At 47.2% G+C, this 23,358-nt stretch overlaps 1 protein-coding gene across 3 annotated transcripts; it reads right to left on the bottom strand.

Annotated features, from left to right (window-relative positions):
- Nucleotides 1-25: 25 nt before the first annotated feature.
- Nucleotides 26-22,216, bottom strand: LOC101171173 (histone-lysine N-methyltransferase EHMT1). 3 transcript variants are annotated; one of them, XM_023958844.1, is made up of 23 exons: nt 22,116-22,216; nt 17,865-18,256; nt 16,877-16,991; nt 16,156-16,238; nt 14,700-14,898; nt 14,464-14,609; nt 13,008-13,151; nt 12,451-12,746; nt 9,887-9,961; nt 9,722-9,810; nt 9,527-9,633; nt 8,555-8,677; nt 8,087-8,188; nt 7,903-8,007; nt 7,381-7,535; nt 7,134-7,301; nt 5,437-5,581; nt 4,924-5,001; nt 4,094-4,209; nt 2,410-2,496; nt 2,244-2,322; nt 313-488; nt 26-232 (listed from the first exon to the last, which is right to left on the bottom strand). In XM_023958844.1, exons 2-23 carry the CDS (start codon nt 18,231-18,233, stop codon nt 136-138), a joined length of 3,054 nt encoding a protein of 1,017 aa, XP_023814612.1. In that variant the 5' UTR covers nt 18,234-18,256; nt 22,116-22,216; the 3' UTR covers nt 26-135. The 3 variants fall into 3 exon arrangements, with proteins under 3 accessions (XP_023814612.1, XP_023814613.1, XP_023814614.1); XM_023958845.1 differs by having other exon boundaries at nt 21,729-22,155; XM_023958846.1 differs by lacking the exons at nt 16,877-16,991; nt 17,865-18,256; nt 22,116-22,216 and adding an exon at nt 16,323-16,344.
- Nucleotides 22,217-23,358: the final 1,142 nt, after the last annotated feature.

Below are 23,358 nucleotides of genomic sequence, written 5' to 3'. Positions count from 1 at the left end.
AACAGAAATGAGGGAGACTCTAAAACACTTCTAAAGGCTTTTTATTCATCAGATACGATAAAAAAATCCTTCACTTCCTCACTGATGCATCATCATAAAACTTAAAACAGGGATTTTTAAGCTCACTGGTGTCTTTTATCTGCCAGCGGCTGAGTAGCGACACTTCACTGAGCCACACTGGCAGCTGAAGTATTTGCTCTTCACCCTCCAGTAGTTTTCTCCATAGTCGATCCTGAACAGAAAGGAGGAGGAAGGTTGGTCTACAGGTCCCCCAGGGCAGATCTGGGGTTGGAGTTTCAGGCGGGAGCTCACCCGATCTGCTCCCCAGCTCTGATGGGCCGGCTGGAGAAGAAGGCAATCCTGGGGAAGCGCAGGTCCTGGTGCGTGGTGAACACCCGCACGGCCAGCAGGTTGGGCTCGCACAGGTGGTTCAGGAAGCGGCCGATGTTGCCGAAGGACTTGGCGTCGATGCAGTGGGTGTCTCCCACCTGGAAAAGACCAGTTCTGAGGGTCCTAACCGGGCACTGCCACAGCAGCCCACGGTTAGATGCCCGCCTCAACCCGGCCACATTTCATGCCCCCCCGGCAGTCCCCGCGACGGAGGGGGGCCATGTGCTCCGGATCATGTTCTGATCACGTTTGTGTGAAAATAGGAAATGTAAACAGCTGTTTTTGAGTTGAAATGCTGTCAGACAAGTTTGACAACGTTTGATCCAAAGTCCCATTCTTGCCCCGTTTCCAATGAGTGGTACGGTCCGGTTTGGTTCTGTCAGGTCTGGTATTTTGAATTATATAAAAATGGACCCATTAAGCCAGACCTTTATGGGCCCCCGTTGGCTGTAGGAACACAGAAAATTGGATCGGACAGGTTAGGGCGGAGCTACTGTTGAAACCCACTGATTGGCTGAAGGTCATTATGACAAAAGAAAGTTCCAGGAAAGCCAGTATTCCTCCTCGCCGCCTGCAATCTCTCAAACAACAATAAATGTTTGTTGTTGGTGTTAGCTCCACCCCCCCTGCGCCGTGACGGTCCCACTTTGAGTGGAAACGCCTCCCTGACCTGCCTGGACCACTCCAGACCGAACCGGACCGGACTGCTCAGTGGGGATGAGGCTTTTGACTCTAGATGGCAGTCTCTGTGCGTTTCTGGTCCAGACAGCAGAGACCTGCTGTGATCGAGTTGAATGATGTCTGGTTGCCACGTAGAAATTGTGGGGAGGGGCTGACGTCTCGTTGGCGTTCTGTAAAACTCAGACCGTTTACACAATCTCTCTGTTACCGGCACAGAGGCGCTAAAACGCTTTTATTTCCAGCAGCCTAGATTATTGTGATGCCAACATAAGGATATCGAACCTTCAACTGCTGCAGAATTCAGCCGCACGCCTGCTGATGAGGACCAGGGGGCGGGGACACATTACACCCGTTTTAAATTCGCTGCATTGGCTCCCTGTGAAATTCAGGGTTGATTTTTAAAGTTCTTTTATTGGTTTATAAATGTTTTTATGGTCTCAGGCCTTCATATTTATGAGATATGAGTTTAAAGTGTGAGCCCCCGTGGACCCTGACGTCCTCTGATACCGGCCTTTTGGTTTTCCCAGAGGTTGGATCTAAAACATACGGCGAGGCCTCGTTCAGTTATTATGGAACCGCCTCCCAGCATGCCTCATGTTTTAAGTCCTGCCTTTTTAAACTAACTTTTAGTTGAAATGTAGGAACTTATTTGATGTTTTAACCATTTATGTTCTCTTTTTACTAATTTAATGTGTATAATATTTATTTTTATTTATTCAATTTCTTAATTGAAATTTACCATTTTATATCTATTAAGGTTTATTCATGTACTTACTTATTTATCTATATTTAATTTTCTATTTTGGTTGTAACTCCAGTGTTTTCCTCCACATCAGTGACTCTTCTCAGTCAATGGGGGTCGCTGCATTGGTATCTTCCAGGTCTGGCTCTTTGTTTTGATCTGGGGGGGGGGGGTCCTGTGGTAGTGTATTCTGGGAACTTGAGAGGAGGGGGAGGGGGGTGTCACTGATGTGGACATGTCACCAAAACATCGTTTCCCAGCTTTATCACTCTTTTTAATCATGGTGTGTGTGTGTGTGTGGGGGGGGGGGGGGTGTTATTGTGTGGGTTTAAAACAAAACAAACAACCATGTTTCCACCGACTGCAGGCGGTGGACCTGGATCTCTGACCGACCTGGTTGGAGGATCCACCTTCTGACGGAAAAGCCCACCTTGTTGTCGAGAGTGAAGAGGAAAGAGTCGCTCTCTCTTTTGTCGGCCTCGGTGTCGCGGATGATCTCGCCCACGTACCTGCAGGAGCGTCCAGAAGGGGGCGCTGAGAGGCTTTCACGCAGGGACACGCGAGCTCAGAAACTACGTGTGAAATGTGGTCCTTACTCGCAGACGAACGCTCCCTGAGGAACATCCTGCAGGGCGCGGACCCCCCAGCCCATCTTCTCCGTCCTGAAGAGCTGCAGGCGAACTCTGCAACAACAACAGCATTCTCATCCAGCAGGTGGCGCTGCTGCTCTTAAGAACAATTCAATAAACTGTGGAGCTTCTGTTAGGACAGAAACATGGGGTGTTGTGGACTGTTCCTCGTCTTTTCTACCGCCCCCATGTGGCAGCAAAGGACCACAGCACCTGCGTGTTTCGCATGTTCCCTCAGCGTCTTCATTCCTTTTTTTTGTGGTGATGAATAAAATCACCAACACTTCCTGTCTCCAAACAGTCTCAGTCGAGCACCAATCTTAACAGGAGGGATGCTGGGAGGAGGGGGCCTCTCCCGGTTCTCCGTTATTCCCCCCCCCCCCCCCCCCCCCGGAGCGTGGCTGACCTGGAGAGTTCATTTGGGATTTGAACCCTCTCTCTCACCGATGAAGACACATGGAGGAAGAAAAACACTTCAAGGAGAAAGGACCGGTCCAGACGCCATGACTGAACCCTAAAACAACCCCTGAATGAGTAGCTGGATCTGCATCGACTATAAATTGGTTCAAATTGGATTTGCGATCAGAAATCCGCCTAATGGAAAAAAAAAAGACTTGCATTTAACGAAAACGGTTTTTGTGCTTGGAGGATGTTTTTGAGGCCTAATGAATTTGACATATTTCCCAAAACTGCAATGAAACACTTTTTTTCACATGAACCGAGTCGTGTGACCAACAACCAGATGCTCTTCTGGGTAGGAACTGGTGGCCTTAGATCGCAGCAATGGGCGCCACCAGAGGTCCCACAGGGTCTCACAGCTCATCCAAAGCTGAGCGTGTCGTGTGGAAATTGTTGGATCCACAGCTCCTCTGGAAAATCACCAAAAACTACTTCATCCGTAGCCCCTCCCACATGTAATGAGCTCGCCACTCCCCGACCTGAAGAAGACGCCAGCGTCTCCTTTGATGGATGATGATGAGCGCTAGCGCCGTGGCAGAAATGTGGATGTATCTGCTGTCAATCAAAGTATCGTTCACATCCGTGATCCTGAAGGACTAATCGCCTGAGTCGGTTTCAGGATTTAATGGAAGCTGTGATTGTGAAATTGTGTTTCTACAACATTTCTAGAATTTCAATAAAGTTCTGTGCATACGTGTGACAGAAACACATGAGAACTGCTACTATAAACTAGCCTCTTCTAAAACATTCTATATTTAACCCATAAAAAAATGAACAGGACAGACGTCGTTGCTGCTGTCGCTCCTCTGATCCGCTCACATCCGTTTGATCGACTGCAGGTCAGATCTGCAGGCTTCTCCCTAAAAATGCTCTTCGGGTCGCTGAATCTGAAGAGCAGCATGTGTGTCGCCCACGAGGACAACACAGATCCACAAACAGATGGAAAGGACCTTCATGGAAGTTCAATTCTATCCAGTCATTGAAATATAGTAATATTTCTACTTTTTCATTTTTAAGGGGGTCCACTGGTGCACGACGTTTCATCAGAAGGCTCTGAACTTTTGCACAAAAAAACAAATCCTGAAGAAAAAAAGCTAAATCTGTGGACTTTTCATTGGCTATAAGGCCTCCTGCAGAAAGCGATAACGCATGGTAAATGCGCATCTGGACAAACAGCGGCTTCAAACATCACCTGAGTCCATTCTGAACCACACGGTTCCTGCAGGACCTCCAGCAGGAACAGGCGTGGTTACACTCGAACAGAACCGGGGGCTCAAACTGGCAGAAGTCCAGAGGCAGACGGCCGTCCTGCAAACACACAAACAACACAGCATCTGCACAAACGCCAGAGAGCAAAACTCTCGCAGAGAGAACCGAGTCATCAGTGGACTCATTGGTCCTGATAAGGACCCTCCTGTGCTCAGGGTGTAGACCAGGGGCCCCCAAATCCCGGCCTGGAGGGCCGCATGTTTTCCAACCAACCTGCCATTGAAGATCCTTAAACACACCTGATCCAGGTAATCAGCAGCAGATGAGGCAGGTTTTTGGAAAACCAGCAGCACATCGGCCCTCCAGGCCGGGATTTGGGGACCCCTGGATTTAGGGACCCCTGGTTTAGACCCTTACATGTCATTGCATGTTTTGTTTTGTTGATAAAAAAATCAAGATGCTGCTTCTTCCCAAGGTCAAAGGTCAATAAGACTGTAGCGTGTGTGAAATATCGCTCAAACAAATGTTTTTGGTTTCCCATTTTGTGTAACAATTTAAAATTCACCACATTCACAGATTGTCACAAAATGCCCACCAAGGAGTAGGTCCTGTAGCCATCCCATAATAACTTAAACCTTTCCTTTGGGTGTGTTGTGGTTTCATTAGACGATTTTGAAAGAGTTTTTTTGAGCCCCATAAGGGGTTTTGGCCAGTTTTTTGACGGTTTCACCATCTGCTGCTGTGAGGTCATCATTTTTGTTTCCTTGGGGGGGGGGGGGGGGGGTCATGTGTGTGGCGGCGGTGTGAACTCACGCTGTCGTACCAACACCTCAGGCTGAGCTGTGCGCACATGCAGGAGCTGGAGGAGCAGTCGTCTGCGCAGCTGCAGTGCTTTGGGACACAGAAACAGTCAGGATTGAGTGAAACGTGGGGTCTGGAAGCTGCTGCAGGAAGCTGCTGCAGGAAGCTGCTGCAGGAAGCTGCTGCAGGAAGCTGCAGCAGGAAGCTGCTGCAGGAAGCTGCTGCAGGAAGCTGCAGCAGGAAGCTGCTGCAGGAAGCTGCTGCAGGAAGCTGCTGCAGGAAGCTGCTGCAGGAAGCTGCTGCAGGAAGCTGCAGCAGGAAGCTGCTGCAGGAAGCTGCTGCAGGAAGCTGCTGCAGGAAGCTGCTGCAGGAAGCTGCTGCAGGAAGCTGCTGCAGGAAGCTGCTGCAGGAAGCTGCAGCAGGAAGCTGCTGCAGGAAGCTGCTGCAGGAAGCTGCTGCAGGAAGCTGCTGCAGGAAACTGCAGCAGGAAGCTGCTCTGTGATTCAGTACAGAGGTAGGGCTCACCTGCAAACGAGTGATGTCGTTGTCGATGTTTAGGGGGGAGGTGACGCAGCTGTCTGGGACGTACTTGAAGTTGTCGGGACACGGCTCGCTGTCGACTCCGTTGACGCAGGTTATGGGAACGGCCTCGTAACCCCGAGAAATGTCCCTGAGGTGAAAGAGGGCCAGGTAAAAACAGGAAGTGCTCACAGGTTTGGGTCAGGAAGAACGTTTGGAACTCAGAGGGTAACAAAAACAACCTGCGGGACAAACAGCTTAGGCTTCAGTCCACCTATACATATAACTAGTGTTGTCTAGCTGGATCACGGCTCCCTTCTCTCCTTTTGTTCAGTGCAGTATGACACACCTTCTCTTTTTTTTAATGGGCTGCACGGTGGTGCTATGGTTTGAATCCCGGCTGGGACTGTTCTTTGTGGAGTCCACATGTCCTCCCTGTTTTCTCTGGCTTCCTCCCACAGTCCAAAAACATGCTTGCTGGTTGACTGATGGCTCTGAATTGTCCTCAGGTGTGACTGTGAGGGTGTGCGATTGTGCATCCCTGCGACAAACTGGCGACCTGTCTGGGGTGTACCCCGCCAGGTAAGGAGCAGGAGGAGGAGCAGGAGGAGGAGGAGCAGGAGGAGCAGGAGGAGCAGCAGGAGGAGGAGGAGGAGGAGGAGGAGCAGCAGGAGGAGGAGGAGGAGCAGGAGGAGCAGCAGGAGGAGCAGCAGCAGGAGGAGCAGCAGGAGGAGGAGGAAGAGGAGCAGGAGGAGGAGGAGCAGGAGGAGGAGGAGCAGGAGGAGCAGGAGGAGGAGGAGAAGGAGGAGCAGGAGGAGCAGGAGGAGGAGCAGCAGGAGGAGCAGGAGGAGCAGGAGGAGGAGCAGCAGGAGGAGCAGGAGGAGCAGGAGGAGGAGGAGGAGCAGGAGCAGGAGGAGCAGGAGGAGGAGGTGGAGCAGCAGGAGGAGCAGCAGGAGGAGCAGGAGGAGCAGCAGGAGGAGCAGGAGGAGCAGCGGGAGCAGGAGGAGGAGCAGCAGGAGGAGCAGGAGGAGGAGCAGGAGGAGGAGGAGGAGGAGGAGGAGCAGGAGGAGCAGCAGGAGGAGCAGGAGGAGGAGCAGCAGGAGGAGCAGGAGGAGGAGCAGGAGGAGGAGGAGCAGGAGGAGCAGCAGGAGGAGCAGGAGGAGGAGGAGGAGCAGCAGGAGGAGCAGCAGGAGGAGCAGGAGGAGGAGGAGGAGCAGGAGGAGCAGCAGGAGGAGCAGGAGGAGCAGCAGCAGGAGGAGCAGGAGGAGGAGCAGGAGGAGGAGGAGGAAGAGGAGCAGGAGGAGCAGGAGGAGGAGGAGGAGGAGCAGGAGGAGCAGGAGGAGGAGGAGAAGGAGGAGCAGGAGGAGCAGGAGGAGGAGCAGCAGGAGGAGCAGGATGAGGAGCAGCAGGAGGAGCAGGAGGAGCAGGAGGAGGAGGAGGAGCAGGAGCAGGAGGAGCAGGAGGAGGAGGTGGAGCAGCAGGAGGAGCAGCAGGAGGAGCAGGAGGAGCAGGAGGAGCAGGAGGAGCAGCAGGAGGAGCAGGAGGAGGAGCAGCAGGAGGAGCAGGAGGAGGAGGAGCAGGAGGAGCAGGAGGAGCAGCAGGAGGAGCAGCAGGAGGAGCAGGAGGAGGAGGAGGAGCAGGAGGAGCAGGAGGAGCAGCAGGAGGAGCAGCAGGAGGAGCAGGAGGAGGAGCATGGCACCCACCTGCAGAGCAGCCGCTCTCCCTGCCTCTCCCGGCCTCTCCTGGCTTCGGTCAGCTTCTTGTTGGTGTTGAGGGCCGTCCAAACCTTGGAGCCGCCGGGGCAGCAGTCCAGAGCCGTGTCCCCCTCCTTGTTCGTCAGGGAGACGTCCGCTCCTCGGGACAGGAACAGTCTGGACAGAGAGGGTCACCAGAGGAGGATTCGGATCGACGGGATCGCGGCCTCCGCTGTCTGCCTGTTCACGGACTCACATCACACAGTCCAGGTGGTTTTCTCTGGCAGCAACGTGAAGGGGCGTGTCCCCGTGGATGTTGACGGCGTTCAGGTCGCAGCGCGCCTCCAGCAGAGCCTGGGCTATGTCGACGCAGCCCGATAACGCCGCCCAGTGAAGGCAGACGTTCTCCTCCTGCCTCGGGGGATCAGAGCTTAACGATTTAAGTCCATGTGACACAGTGAATCGGTTTATTTTGCCTCAGATCTTAAGGGTCTTCTTGAAACTAAAGGTTTGGCGTCCGCTCAGACGGACTCTGAACCCTCAGATGTGCATCACAGAAACAGAGCTTTGGTCTCACAGCACTGATATCAGTTAACTTCACCCTGACGTCCTGCTGATCCGTGTTTGTGCTTCACCTCTAAAGGGAAGATGACACTTTTGTCCGTGTAGAACTCCAGTTCTGTAAGTTTGGATGTTCTTTTAAGTTGAAATAGAATATCTAAGTGTTTTATTCATGGAGGACAGAGCACATGTTTAAATGGATCACTGTTCGACGCACCTTGTCTCTGATGTTGACATCAGCACCTTTAGCCAGGAGCAGCAGGACCAGCTCCCTGAACTTGTACTCGATGGCCCAGGTGATGGGAGTCCATCCTCCGTCATCCTGCACAGACACACAGCCCAGCTCACCCACCAGCGCTCACCCAAACCAGAGACAAACAGTCAGGGGGGGGGGGTTCTACCTGACAGTTGATGTATTTGGAGGTTTTGGAGACCAGATGATGGACAACGTCATGATGTCCCAGTTTAGCTGCCAGATGCAGGCAAGTGAAGCCCATCAGGTCCTACAACGACAAGGTGAGTCTTAGGAAAACTCCACCCCTTTCTCTGAGGCAGAACCATGAAAACTGCCACAGATATCATGAAAGATTAAGCTGTGCAGAAGTCAAACCTTAAATGAGCAAAAACAATCTTATGGCATGAAGTATTCAACAAATCAAATGTCTATGCGTTTGACCAATCGGATGAAGCTCTTTTACGTTAGATGCTCGCCTCCGAGGGTCATTTGGAGTCATTTCCGTTAAGTCGACGCTTATTTAAATGAAACTGTTGCAGTGAAATGGAAATCCTGTCTTCAGTTGTTTGTCTCGTCATCGCAGTACTGATCCTTATGATCACAGATGGCGTGTTTTTCTGATAGACACACCCACCTTGTGATTGACGGCGGCCCCAGCCCGCAGCAGGTACTTCACCGTGTCCAGGTGGTTGTTTTCACAGGCAGACATCAGCGGCGTCCGATGCTCCTTATCAAACACGTCGATGTTGGCTCCGGCCTGAGCACACGGCAAAACGCTGGGTTTATAGCATGACATGCAAACGTACTAAATGTTTTCCAACCTTACAGCAGAGATCAGCACAATTAAACTTTTATTTCAAGGAAAAAATAGCGTTCTACGCAAAGTAACCAAAATTCAATATCAATAAAAAACACAAATTTTAGAGGAAAATTGTTCAAAAGGATTCGACGTAAAGTGTAGATAAAAAGGCAAAGCGTAATGGACCGAGCTCAAATACAAACCAAAATACAGAAAACCATAAACGGATGTCAAGATTGGAGTATTACAGCGTCCCAACATGTTGGAATAAAGCGGCTAGAAATGTTCACATGATTCTCTGGTACTATTTCAGCTAAAACAACATGACAGCAGATGAAGGTGCTCCTCTTCTTCACAATTACAAACACTCAATTTCATGTTTTACTGATTAAATACACAACATTTTTTACAAAGGTAAACCTAATGAAAAAAAAAATGCACACTAGATCGGCGAATATAGACCACAATGCATTGCGTCGGAACAATTTTTCCCCAGAAAATGTATATAAATGTATGTTTTAATAAACCATCAACGTTCGTATCATCAGAAGACAGTGGACTCATAAATAATCGTCACAAAACGCTCACATCAATTAGAGTTTCATTTCATTCAATCGATGACGTCATGTCCGCCATAAAAAAAAAGTAGTGAGCGCAGAGTCCGCTGAGGGCGGGCTCTGGAGAATCTGTCAATCAAACGCTACAAATGTTCGACGCCGGGTCGCCTACTTTTACTGAGGCATCTGATTGGTCCATTTAGGACTTGGAACTACAGAAAAAAAAAAAAGATCAGCCTGCTGACCTCACCTGGACCAGCATGTGGCAGATCTCCTGGTGACCCCCAGCGGCCGCGGCGTGAAGGGGGGTGCGTCTGCTCTTGGCCTCCATCATGAAGTTGGGATCCTTCCCATCGACTGTAACACACCAGACAGGTCAGAAGCAGAGGAAGACACTGAGCTGGTAGGCGTGGAGCGTCTGCACAGCATGCGTGACGTTAGATACCTAAGAGCTGGATGACCTTCTGCAGGTCTCCCTGCTTTGCAGACAGATACAGCTGCCGGGCAGGGAACTTCACACTCTTTGGTTTCAGGCTGAAAAGGACAGATGATCTCATCAGTTCCTTCGCTCACACCAACCCATTCCAACATGCTTTTCAGGGCTTCATACTTCTGGTCATCTAGAGCCATCAGAATGCTCTCCAGCGTCTCCTTTGGAAGCTTTTCTGTGGCCTCGTCCAGCAACCTGTTGAAATGATACAGGCAAGTTCTGTGAAAAAGACGGTTGTTACAATGCTGCTCAAAGGGGGGGCGCTGTCACCTTTACAATACCAATGGCACAGGGTCACTATAAATGTAAAAAAAGGACATATAAGCTCCTGAATGAGGAGAAAAGGTTCTGCAGGTGGGCCAAACAGTAATGGCCAAAGTCCCAGGTTCATTATGCACAGAAAGGTCCAATGTGTTCAATGAGATTCTAATTAAATAACAAATAAAACTCCAAAAAGTTGTGTTTAAAAATATATCAAATTTCAAACAAAGTTAAGTTCTTTTTCTTCTGACGTGGATCATCTAAACACTCCATGCATCTGCTGCTGGTCCGGTCTTTCTGTCTTCTTTAGAGCGCTCAGAAAGGCGCCTTATAGATAAAATGTTTCATTATTAGAACCGTTTGTGGCCCGCGAGTCAAAACATCAGACCTGCCTCTGCTGACAAAAGCATTCGTTCACTATTCAGTCGAGGTTTGCTCTGGTGGATTTGAAGGAATGCTCAACATCATTCCAGGAGAACTGCTTAAAGACACCGGAAGCTTTTTGCAGCATTAGTACAATAACATTCATATGATTCAAACAAGAAGGAATTCAAGTACCGTCATTTCCGGATTATAAGCCGCTACTTTTGTCACACGGTTTCAACCCTGTGGCTAATTCAAGGATGCGGCTAATTTATGCATTTTTTTGCCAACAGCCACTAGGGGCGCTAGAGCAGATAGGGTCAGAGTGAGACAGGGGAATGCAAGTTTAATGTGAATTCCTGCTTTAAAATTGAATAGCACAAACATATACTCACAGGAAATTCAACAAGAACAGTGGACAGTTTAAGCTGTGAGCCACCTGGGCTGTCACTCATATAACTTAAAGTAATGGAAAATAATTCATATACCATGCATCTCTTGACTCTGAAAAGTCTCAGATGAAGGCTAAGAGAGAGGCTTAATGCATTCTCTCATTTCTGGCATCAAGCCCATTTATTTTGACACACCCACAAGCAGCCAAACAGCATGGAGGTTACTTCTGCTCTTAGACCCCTCAGTCATGATGCAACAAAAAGAAACACCCATGCTCAGCCCTATTTTGGCCGCATTCCACAATCCCTTGCTGCTATTAGACCCAACGTGCACGTCACCGCCACAACAATATGACACAGCTTTCAAGTTCAAAGTAATCGTTAAAAGCAGTGTGGACAAATCCACCGTCACCAACGGGTTTGGAAAAGCCGGTCTGCTGCTGATGGAGAGGACAGCGTATGCTCAGGAGAGAAATTACCTCAGAGTGACACTGACAGCTACAACGAAGTGTGACCAAGAATATCTGACGCTATTCCAATCCAACACTGAGGAGGAAGACTTCCATGTTTCAGTGCACATGAGGAAGATGAAAAAATTCTCTCAGTGACTTTTACGTTCATGTTTTTTTAAACCAGCCCTGTTAGTGCTGTGTTACGGTGTTTCACTGTTGTGAAAGGAAACTTCTGGCGCACGCACTGCTCAGCGCTTGCCTCTGTGCTGAGGCGCCTGCCTATAAGTTACTGCTGCTCTCAGTGACTTTTACCGGTATGTTTGTTTCACCAGCCCAGTTAGTGCTGTTACTCCCTTATTGCTGCCGTGTTACTGCCGTGTCACGGGCACTGTTTGGAAAGAAAAGCTCAGGTATATTATTAAAACTCTTCCTGTGTACCGTCTTTCTTTGTAAATATATCATGTGTTGAACCTTTCCTGCGATTCCTTTTTTTTTTCTTTCCTCTCCTGGATCTTCCTTCGGTTGTTCACTTCCCTGTTTAGACCCCCAGAGCCTCCAGAGCGGGTTAATAAAGAATCATTCATTTTCTTCTGGGGGAAACCTTCTTTTATCACAGTTCTCTTTCACTCGGTATAACAAACATAAACACACACCCCCGACACATTTTCGCTGCTCGCGCTCATCCCTCCTTCTTACACACACGTGCGGTTTTGGCACATTCACATCATCAATCTACAACACAGTGTGGCGACCCGGGGGTTAGCCCCGCCTTCAGCCCCTAAGACTGATGGGAAGTGAAGAATCGTGGGTGTAAAGTCCCTCGCCATGACGGAGGTGGCTGTGAGCAGAAGTGACATCCATGCTGTTTGGCTGTTTGTGAGTGTGTTCAAATAAAAAGGCTACAATACTGGAAAGGAGAAGATATAATAAGTATTTACTTCTCCCTCTCTGAGCCTGTTGGAGACGTGCAAACTGTATGCTAAAACACATTCAAACAACATGTTTAAATGTGGGCGAATGTGGCTAATTTACAGGTACAGCTTTTGTGTGTGTAAAATAGTTAATCCTTGAAAAATGTAAAGGGTGCGGCTTGTTATCAGGTGCGCTCTATAGCCCGGAATTTACGGTAGATCCATTATTTGAGGGACAGCAGCGTTTTTGGTTTTAATGTTCTGTCTGAGAACTCTGAGAAGCTAGAAGTGAAGGTGGTGGTCACCTGCTGGGGCTGTCCTGTCTCCTCTGCAGATCACTGCTCTTCTTGGCTCTGAGTACCTGAGGGACGGCGGGCGTGGCTGGGATGGAGGGCAGGCTTGCCACTGCGGGGAGCGACGGGCCCGGGTTGCTTCTGGGTACGGAGGCCTCCGGCTCGGCCTTTGGCACGAAGACCTCCCTGGCCCCTGTAGCGTCCTCTCCACAGTGGGGACAAAACCTGTGGCCCTTCAGGACAGAGGCGCAGCCCCGGTGGAAGCGATGGGAGATGCTGCCGTACGGCCGACACTCCATGTAGGAACCCTGAGACCATGAAACAGGACGGATATTTGAAATAACTGCAGACAATTTCAATTTCATTCAACTTCAGCACTGTTTTCAGCTGATGGAAATCACAGTATAAAGACCCAATTTGATGAAAATCACTGAGAACGTCTGTTGCTGCTCCCACAGAGGAACCTCCTTTGGGTGGAGGGAGTGTGATGGTGTGGAGCAGCACCTCCCTCACCCGAACACGTGAGGGAGGTGCTTCCATCTCTGAAACTCAGATTTGGTGCCACTCACCGCCCTGCAGAAGAGCCCACAGCCGGGGCAGCACTGGTGCTTGACCATGCCGGCCCGGTGGTCCTCACACAGAACCAGCAGGTGGACCATGTTGGAGGGTCGCATCATTTCCAGCTTCATCACCTGCCTCTGACACTGACTCAGCTGGTGGGACAGAACAGCAGACAATGAAGACCCGGAGGTCTGGAACTGTAGAACAACCACTTTGTTTTGTTGCAGCATCAAAGGGTCTATTTCCCTTCTTCTCTTGAGCCTTTCAGAGTAAACTACATCCATATACAGGGACCAGAGCTGCACGATGTGAGGAAAACTCGCAATATGCGATATTGGTGATTAATATTGCGATATAACTTGCAGTATATGAACAAAGAGCAAACAACCAAAAACATCATTCCCATTTTTTTGCAACAGTTTAAAACTTCTACTCCAAACGAGCCTCGTCCACATATTAGGCGAACATCTAACATAATAGGCCTCCATCTGATTGGTCAACAACGTGAAGGCGTCTGTTGCGATATGCATATTGCACAGCTTGATATTGTGATAACAATAGATTTGCAATATATTGTTCAGGTCTAACAGGATCAAAACTGATGTTTACCACACCACAGGACAAACTTTTGATCAAATATGAGTTACTTTCACAGTTCATTATCCAACCCTGAAGAAAGGCGACTCCATCTCTGAGGCCCTGCCTTTCTCTCTCATGCCGTCATCCTAGAGTCATTTATCCTAGAGCCGGCCTCGGCAGCACGTCTGCTTGCTTTGACTTCCAGCGAACAGCCTGACATGTTGGTCTCATAAAAGCCACGTTGAAGTCTAGACTTTCTGCTGTTTTAATGACTATTTAGTTTTACGTGGAACTTTGGTTTTCACTCCTTCTACGTTTTGTGGTCCACAAAAACTAACAACCGAACTTTTACCAAGATGGATGTGCAGATTGTTCATAGAAAATGAAAGCGTTTAGCCGTTTACCGCTAACTCCACTGAGAAAATGGGCGTGTGTGTTAGCATGGGGGCGGGGCTGGCAGTACTGACTCTTCCTGGAAGGGCGGTTCCTCCCTTTGTGATGTCACAAATTGAGGACCTACTCATGATTATGGATTGGGAGGGGCTGGTGCTCAGAGAGCAGGTTTCTGGGCTTGTTTTTCGTGGGGACTTAATATCATAATACACCTAAAAGCTCAAAAAAGTAGATTTTGTCTGATATCGGCCCAGTGAGGTGGAATCCACAATGTAAGAGTTACGGTGTTTTAAGGCTATAAAACTCCTGACGACACATTCTATCCCCTTTTCTCAGACAGACATGAACATTTTCACAAACGCCTCTGCTTCTACTGCTGCTCCTGACCGGACGTCGTGCAAAAGTGTTCACCTGTCAATCCAAACGTGCTCAGCAGCTTCAACCTGACCTCAACCCCAGAAAAGACAAAGAGGGAGGAAATCAGCTGTTTACCACTCCGTCGGCGCTCTCGGTTGCCATGCAGGTTTGATCCAGTGTGGACGGGCTTGCCGTACTGTTGGGAGTCTCCATTCGACAGCAGCACAGAGGTAACTCCTCAGCCAGGAGCGCTTCCGTCTCCAGGGAACCTCCTGCAGCTCCTGCGGGGGGGGGGCACGCGCCGTTCGTGACGCCGGGTCACCGGTGCGATCGGGAACAGAGCGTCGGTGGAGGAAAACGGTGAGACGCACCTGAAGGAGGAGGTGAGAGGAGCTCCTCCTGGGCCTTCAGGTCCAGGCAGTCCAGAGCCAGCTCCGTGTATTCAGCCAGGCTGGCCTCCACCCGCTCCGCCCGCTCCACACCCACGGCAGCTGAATGTTCTGCAGCCTTTCCAGTGTTCGCTTTAGTCTCAGCCGCCTCTTTGGCTCCAGACGTTTTCTTCTCTACTTTCTGAGTGAAGACAGGAACATTGGAATTTAAGGTTGTGGCCGTTTCTATGGAAACCTTAACGTGTAAGTAAGTCGATTTTTTGCAAAAGTCCAAAGAAAGTCTTGTTGAATTTGGATTTTTTTTTATGTTATATTGATTTTTATCATTAGATTTTAAAGTTTTGAATATTGTATGTAAATATTATATTTTTAATTAATAGATTTTAATCTTTGGATGTTTTTATGGCATTATTATTTTTAATTTTTTTTGTGATGTGCTTGTATGGTTATGAATGAAAACAGCTGGCTGCTTTAGAATTGACGGGAAGATAGATGAGCCAAATACAGGACCATTCTGGATGAAAACCTGATGGAGTCTGCAAAAGATTTACAGGATTAATAAAGTTTCTATTCTAATCTATTCTATTCTATTCTCAGCATTGTCTGTGTGTAGAAAGATTTTGTGTCTGTAATAAGAGATATGTGTGTCTGTGTGTGTATAAATATGGTAACAAATGTGTATTGTTATCACATTGCAACAAAAAAACATGAGTCTAAATAAGTTTTAAGACATTCTGATGATCTGAGCTTCATCCTGATGCTCAGATTTGTTTGATTTTAAGTCAGTTAGTAACTTTGAAGGCTTGGGGGGCCACACTTCTCTGGACAGGTGGGGCTTTTCCCTAAAGGTCGTGTCACACAGCCTCTACGGATGTAAACTGGTCATAGGTGAATATATGTGGAAAAGTGAGAAAAGTTGTGGTCTTTATGTGAAATGTTCACAGAGTATCAGGAATGATGTGATTATTGTGCTGTTTATATACAATTCATTATTGATTTGAGCATCAGTGACGTCATTAGAACGTGATCTGTGCGCCGTAAACGTGATCTAATAGTTATACATCAGTGGTTCATGCATGAAAACTCTGTTAGACAAACGTGGAACGGTCGTGGAAAGACACACCTTTGCGTATTCATCTCACAAAAATCACACACAATTGCATAAGGTTTAGGTAATAATCGCGTATAAACTACTTAAGATCCGCATAAACTGAGTCCTTCTCAACCGACCAACACATTTAAAACACCTTAAAACCGGAGATCTGAGACCACTGACGAATGAAGACCATAAGAAACACTCATGAACGACGTTTATCGCACACAGATCGTGAAAAACCGACATTCCATACGTGGAAAACTGGTCAAATGTCCACATCAGCTGTGTGACACGGCTATAAAGAGGTCAAGGAGGATGAAAGCAGTAAAGACGGGACTCTACCTTCTCGTGGGGTTTAACCGCCTTGGTCTTTTTCTTGGGAACCAGGTTGTACATTCCCATTTTCCTCTTCTTCTTCTTCACGGCTGAAAGGGAACATAAAGCTCACAGCGTGCATCGGTAGGAGATCTTTAGAAGTGAATGAAATGATTCTCCATTAAATACTGTACCAAACATTCCAGCCGAAGCCAGCTTTGATCGAAAAACAAACAAAAAAAGAGTCAAATGAGCTTCTGAGGCGGACGTAGGTCAAGACATTTTTACATCACAAACACTTTGGTGCTTTTTTATCCGTGAGTCACATGCAGCAACACCTAAGAAGAATGCTCCGAGCATCGGAACCCAAAGCATTTGGTTCATGAATTTACCACACAAACCGGTTGGTTGATGTGCTCAACGTGGAAAAACATGAAAGGAAAGCGAATGTCGGAGATTTGATGTCAACTTGAGGTCAAACGTGACACAAAAGCTCAGTTTGAGTTTGATTGTCATTTTGTTCCAGGATTAAACCATTTAAGTTTGATCGTCTTCCTTTAGAGGTACGGTTGATGAAAGTGAAGAGAAGTTTTCCTTCATCTTCATCCTTTCAGTGAGGTTTCTATGGTTACCTTATCTATGTCATCCACATTCAAATGTGATGGGTCAGCTAAATATTATAAAATAAAACTTGAAGTGCACCATCAGAACCGCCCCCCCCCCAAAAAACAAACAGAAAGGATCTAACCCGCCGGAGCTCTGACAGTGGAAGCTCCGCCCTCTTTGCGTTTTGGGCCATGAGGCAGTGGGACGTTGGACAACGGTTCAGGCGTCTCTGTGTCCGTCACAAATGACTTCAGGGCCTTTATGAAGACAAAAAAAAACAAAAAAAAAACATAATTTTAAACAAAAAGAAAAAAATCTGAAAATATTTGGCTGTAATTATTAGACAAACTGCTGTTGGTGTTTTAGTTAAAAAAAGAAGCTTTTGTTGTTTTTAACATGTTCCTGTAGCTTTTTCATGATACTGGAGGACAAAAGTAAGAATAATTCAACTCAAAATTGCATTTCTTAATTCAAATCATTGTAAATCAGGAGCAGATGAAAAAATTCAGTTCTGTTACGCAGAAACCGCAATGGGCGGAGCCACAAGCCCCGTGCTCCGCTCCATTCTGATGCAGACAAATAAATCCACGAACGTCTTTGTTTTCCCCGTCTGAGCTGGAATCTGGATCTAAGATGTACGGATGGAAAGCTCCGATATTGCTCGCCATTTCTGACGCAACGCTAATGTGGGGTTGGGGTTGTGAGGGGCTGTAAGCTAGCAGGAGAGAGTGTAAACAGGAGACTCTTCAGCAATAGGTAAAAGGGTCTGTGGGCGGGCTTAACCTGCGCAAACGGCCACGCCCACAACTCAAAGGTAAACTTTGAATGAAGTCCTGCCGCTCTGCAGAAACTATGTGCTAAAAAGTGCATTGTCATAATGAAAACCCTTTGAAAATAGATCAAAGTGGGTCTTTGATAACTTTACCAGACACACGGGTCTATAAAGTGTATTTTTACATCCATTTCTTGGCAGTAAAACATAAAAATCAAAGAGAACTTTGTCAAGACATTACAGCTGCAGAGAAGAAGGAAGACGACAGAACAAATATCAGCTGCAATGACACCTCGTTTATTTCATGGGCTGTTTCATATTTCCGGCCTTTTAACAGGAAAAACTCTTTTTCTCTCACCTGCAGTGGGGTTCCTGGCTTCTGTGCAGAACCTGAGCCGGCGTTTGGTTTCTCCGAACCTTCCCTTTGGGGGTCCGTGGAGGCACAGGGGGAGGTGGAAGAGCTCGGAGGGGATCCTCTCAGAGGAGCCGCCACACTTCCAGGAGCGCCCAGAAACGGACCTCCCAGAGACGCCAACGGTTTTCCCGCCATCCGTTTTCTGTACTGAGCTGCATCGCTGCCGATCACAGCCGAGCGGTGGAAGGGCGTCACGGACAACCTCTGACTGCTCTCAGGTCTGGGCTGCTTTAAAACCGGGGGGGTCCTTGACGGAGAGCTGGAGGAGCTCCGGCTTGGAGCCGGGCCCTGAGGGGCTCCTGCCTGATCCATGGGGGGGGGTTGCTGAGCAGCACCTGTGGAGCGGAGGGCATAGACCAATCATTACCCCCAGAAAATTAAGATTCTCCAGAACAAAGGTCATAAAATTCCCCAACGTGATTTGAATGCAGAACACAAAAAAATACAATACCATGTGAAAGTATTTTTGACCTGTTGCCACATGTCAGGCTGCAAATATAAAGATATAAACTGTATTTTTTTGTGAAGTGCTACACAATCATGAAGTGGAATGAAATGTATTGCATATTTCAAACTTTAACAAATGAAAAACTGAAATATTGGGCGTGGAAAATGATTCAGCCCCTTTAAGCTAATACTTTGTAGCTCCTCCTTTGCTGTATTCCAGCTGTAAGTCTCTTGGGGCTTAAATCTGTCAGTTTTGCACATCAAGAGACTGAAAATTTTTGCCCGTTCCTCCTAAAACCAGCTGGAGCGTTTTGTGAACAGCAGTTTTCAGTTCTTCCACAGATTCTCCATTGGATTCAGGTCTGGACTCTGACTGGGCCATTCTGACACCTGGATATGTTTCTTTGTAAATTGTCTTTATGTTTTGGATCGTTATTTGAAGACAAATCTCCGTCCCAGTCTCAGGTCTTCTGCAGACTCCATCAGGTTTTCTTCCAGAATGCTCCTGTTTTTGGCTCCATTCTAACCATCCTCCCTGTCCCTGCTGAAGAAAAGGAGGCCCAAACCATGATGCTGCCACCGCCATGTTTGACAGTTGGGATGGTGTGTTCAGGGTGATGACCTGTGTTGCTTTTACGTCAAACAGAACGTTTTGTATCGTTGCCAAAAAGTTCAATTTTTGTTTCATCTGACCAGAGCTTCTTCTTCCACGTTTTTTGTCTCCCAGGTGGCTTGTGGGTAACTTTAACCAACACTTTTTATGGATATATTTAAGAAATGGCTTTCTCCTGGCCACTCTTCCATAAAGGCCAGATTTGTGCAGTAAAAGACTGATTGTTGTCCTTTGGACAGACTCTCCACCTCAGCTGTAGATCTCTGCAGATCATCCAGAGGGATCATGGGCCTTTTGGCTGCATCTCTGATCAGTCTTCTCCTTGTTTGAGCTCAAAGTTTAGACAGACAGCCGGGTCTTTGTAGATTTGCAGTGGTCTGATACTCCCTCCAGTTCAATATTATGGCTAGCAGAGAGCACCTTGGGATCTTCTCCACCACAGTCTCTCTGACCTGCCTGGTGTGTTCCTCGTTCTTCATGATGCTCTCTGCGTTTTAAACGGACCTCTGAGACGATCACAGAGCAGGAGCATTTATACGGAGACTTGATGACATCCAGGTGGATTCTGTTCATCATCGTTAGTCATTTAGGTGAACATTGCATCATTCAGAGATCCTCACTGAACATCTGCAGTTTGCTGCACTGAAAGGAAAGAGGCTGAATCCTAAAAACGTTTGAAAGATCCAATACATTCTGTTCCACTTCATGATTGTGTCCCACTTGTTGTTGATTCTTCACAAAAAAATTACAGTTTTATATCTTGATGTTTGCAGCCTGTTAAAAAATTAGAACATAATGTGGAGAGCGCCGCCTGGAGCCAAAGAATGACGACCAAACGTTTCTGTTCAACTTTTCTCACGGAGATCCTTCCATCGGTCGGCTTCATTTAGAAATGAGACATTTAAAGAAAACGTTACGTTCTGTTATTGTGGAGCACACAATATGCTGTTGCTAGCAGACAGACGGAGAATCCAAAGCCCCATTTTCTGCCTCTACATGAACCCAACACTGAATTACCAAATGCTGCAGTTCCTCAGAAAACCACTAGAGACATACTGCAAAAAAAGGAAATGTTTGTTTTCATTTCCACGACACAAAGTCTAACAAACACGTCCAAAGCCTGGTGTGACACACTTTTTCCATGTTTACGGTTTTCTTTGTTCAATTTTCCATAAACCGTGTTGATGCAAAGAAAAAGAATGGAGAAAACGAACTATACTTCTCAAACATCCAGATAAAAGTCCCAACATGTGAACATGAATGTTTACGATCATTTGGAAAACAGCAGAAACGATGAGAGACTTTTCTAACTCCTCCACGTGTTTTTAAAACCACTGATCCACTCTGGAGCAGCATCACATGATGTCTTTCCACAGAAACCACTTTTGTCTCTGAGCTAAGCTAAGTTAAAACTGAGCTAAGTTAAAACTGAGCTAAGTTAAAACTGAGCTAAGTTAAAACTGAGCTAAGTTAAAACTGAGCTAAGTTAAAACTGAGCTAAGCTAAGTTAAAACTGCAAAGTGAGTTTGATGGAGCCAAAGGACGGACTCGTTCAGACCACTGACCGTTTATGAGAACGAGTTAGTGTGACATCACCCACAGAACATGAATGACTTCCGGTTCCAGCCAAATCAAGTTCATTCAATCACAAAATGGTCCGACTTCAAATGACATTACAAAACAATAAAACACGTGCAAAACAAGAACCGTTATCTATTAAAGGAACCACACTTTTACCAAGATGATGTCCAGTTTGCACAGCACGTGTAGTGGTTCCTTTTGCCAAGTTTGTTTATTTAAAAAATAAATAATAATGCAATAAAAGAGGAAAAAAATAACATATCTGTTGCCATTTTTTGTTGCAATATGGATGGATGTCGCCATGTTGGAACCACTGACTGTATAAGGGAATTGGACTGTGTGTGATGTCACCCATAGAAAATGGCTCCAACCAAATGAAGTCAATTCAGTTGCCATTTTACCGCGATATGGATGTTGCCATGTTGGAACCAGACGTCCAACGGACTGTCAAAAAGAACTGGACTGGAAATAAACTGTAGAAAATGGTTTACTTCTGGCTCTGTTGAAATGAAGCCAATTCAGTCGCTATTTCTCTGCCATACGGACGCCGCCATGTTGGAGCCAAGTGACGTAAGTAAACAGTGTTTGGTTTAAGTCGGTCTGAGTCAACGTTTCTATGGCAACTACCACCACCAATAAGCAGTAAGCATGTTTGAAGTCCACCTTCACTGAAAGCCGGCTCGGTGGATTCTGGCAAACATTCAAATTGGAGGCCAGGGGCACCACATGCTTTTACTGAGGCATCTGATTGGCCAGTTTATAACCTGAATAACTTGTAATAAAGAAAAAATATCATTAAAAAAATTAGGATAATAAAGAAAATGTTAAATAAATGTATAAAAGCCAGGATGGTTGTTCTGACCAATAGAATGAGTAATAGCGGTTTATTTCTCTAGAGTCTATGTGGTTTTGGCTTCTTGGAGCCAGCAGGTACTTCCTGTTTGGAACTCCAGGGGGGCGGAGTCACTCAGTCCAGTTCTCACGTACAGTCAATGGTCCAGGCCGGGTTTTGGAGAAGCCAGGTTATTTCATGTACTAAGTGCAGAAAGTCTTTGTTCTTTCTTTCACTGTTCCTCTGTTCGCTAAAGTTAGTAAAAAGTCGCAGCAGAACCGAGTTTTGGATTCTCCAGAGAAATCTACAGTGAAAAAGAAAAAGTTTGACCAACTTTTCTTTAGGCGCAGACGCCAAACACGCGGGCTGCCATCTTTGTTTTGATGCAGATTAAAACTCCTTGATTCGCCTCGTTCTCCAGACGGAACGCACTAAAGCCTTAAAGCCCCTCATCGGCCTGATGCTACACACATCTACTTTAATGACGCAGTAGCTGCTTAGCACCGCGTGCGTTAGCATCTGCTGAGTTTGTAGATGAACATGAATGAAAGGAGGAAGGAAACTTAGCGCACGCGCCGGCCCGCGGGAGGGAGGGAGAGAGAGAGTTAAAGCCGATCGGACTTTCCGAACGGTCAGGGAAACTCCGGAACCGACGTTAATCTGTCTGCGAACCGTTAAAATAAAATAAGATCAACGTTGAAGGAGGATACTTTCACCGAACCTGCTCTGAACGGAGCGGCTGATCCACCAGGAGGACAGAGGAGCCCTGCACTCGCCCCGCCCACCAGACCACGTGACACTTCCACCGTTCAACCGAGAAAACGTTTGAAATACTGGGCAGCTGTTGTTGTCAGAAGTATTCACATTTGTTTCTTAGAATACTTATAAAGTAAAGGAATAAAGACGGAAATTTGTGAAATGTGAAGAATGTCAGCTGTGTTGGTAACTCTACATTAAAAAGTATCGAACTACCTTATCAAAAGTAACTTGAGCAAATAGTATTCACTAAAGGAAAAGTAACTATTTGCATTACTGCTGCATGTTGGATTTTTCTGATCAGTTTTTGTGTACCAATGGGAATGAGTAAAACAGGTTGTCCCAACCCCCCTTTGTCATATCTGGTGTTCCCCAAGCCTTTGTCCTTGGCCCCCTCCTCTTTATTACCTACCTCCTTCTTCTTGGAGACATCTTTCTCAAATTCAATATTCAGTTCCACTGATACGCTGATGACACCCAGCTATAAATAACAACCAAGCCCATTCCACACTTCCCCCCACTTCCCTCACAACCTGCCCGTCTGAACTTAAGTCCTGGTTCTCCACTTCCCTCCAATCAGACTGAGCTTCTCCTCATCGGCACCATATCTGTCCTGTCCTGTCCTGTCTCATCGGTCCCCTGCACTCCCACTGTGAAGGGTATGGTATCCTGGACAGCTCCCTAAGATCAGCGTCCTCTCTGCATCCCGACGGTTCCCTCTGCCCGCCTCAGCACCATGGGATGCAGAGCTTTCAGCTGCTCGGCCCCCCAAACTCCAGAACTTCCTTCCACCTGACATTAGGAATACAGACGGCCTTTCTTCCTTTAAAACAAAACTCAAAACCCACCTGTTGAAGCTTCCCTGTTACCTGTTGAATCCACCTCCACGTTCTTTTACTCTGTTAAATGTTTTGTTTTTAACACATCTTTGTGCATCTTGTATGAACCTGAGAAAGATTATAAAGTTTGTTCGTTTACACCAGCTCAGTGGCCTTGTGGTAGAGTGTCCGTCCTGTAACTGGAAGGTCGTGAGTTCAAAACCAGGCAGAGTCATGCCAAAGACTTTAAAAATGGGACCCAATGCCTCCCTGCTTGACACTCAGCATTGAGGGGTTGGATTGGGGAGTGGAACCACCAAATGGTTCCCAACCGTGGCTGTGTCTGCAGCTCACTGCTCCCCCAGGGGAGGGGTCAACTGTGGAGAACAA

The sequence above is a fragment of the Oryzias latipes genome, chromosome 9 (genome assembly GCF_002234675.1).
Source record: "Oryzias latipes chromosome 9, ASM223467v1".
In the NCBI taxonomy this organism is placed as follows: domain Eukaryota; kingdom Metazoa; phylum Chordata; class Actinopteri; order Beloniformes; family Adrianichthyidae; genus Oryzias; species Oryzias latipes.
Note: the sequence above shows the minus strand (reverse complement) of the source record. Positions and strands in the feature narration are given on the sequence as shown.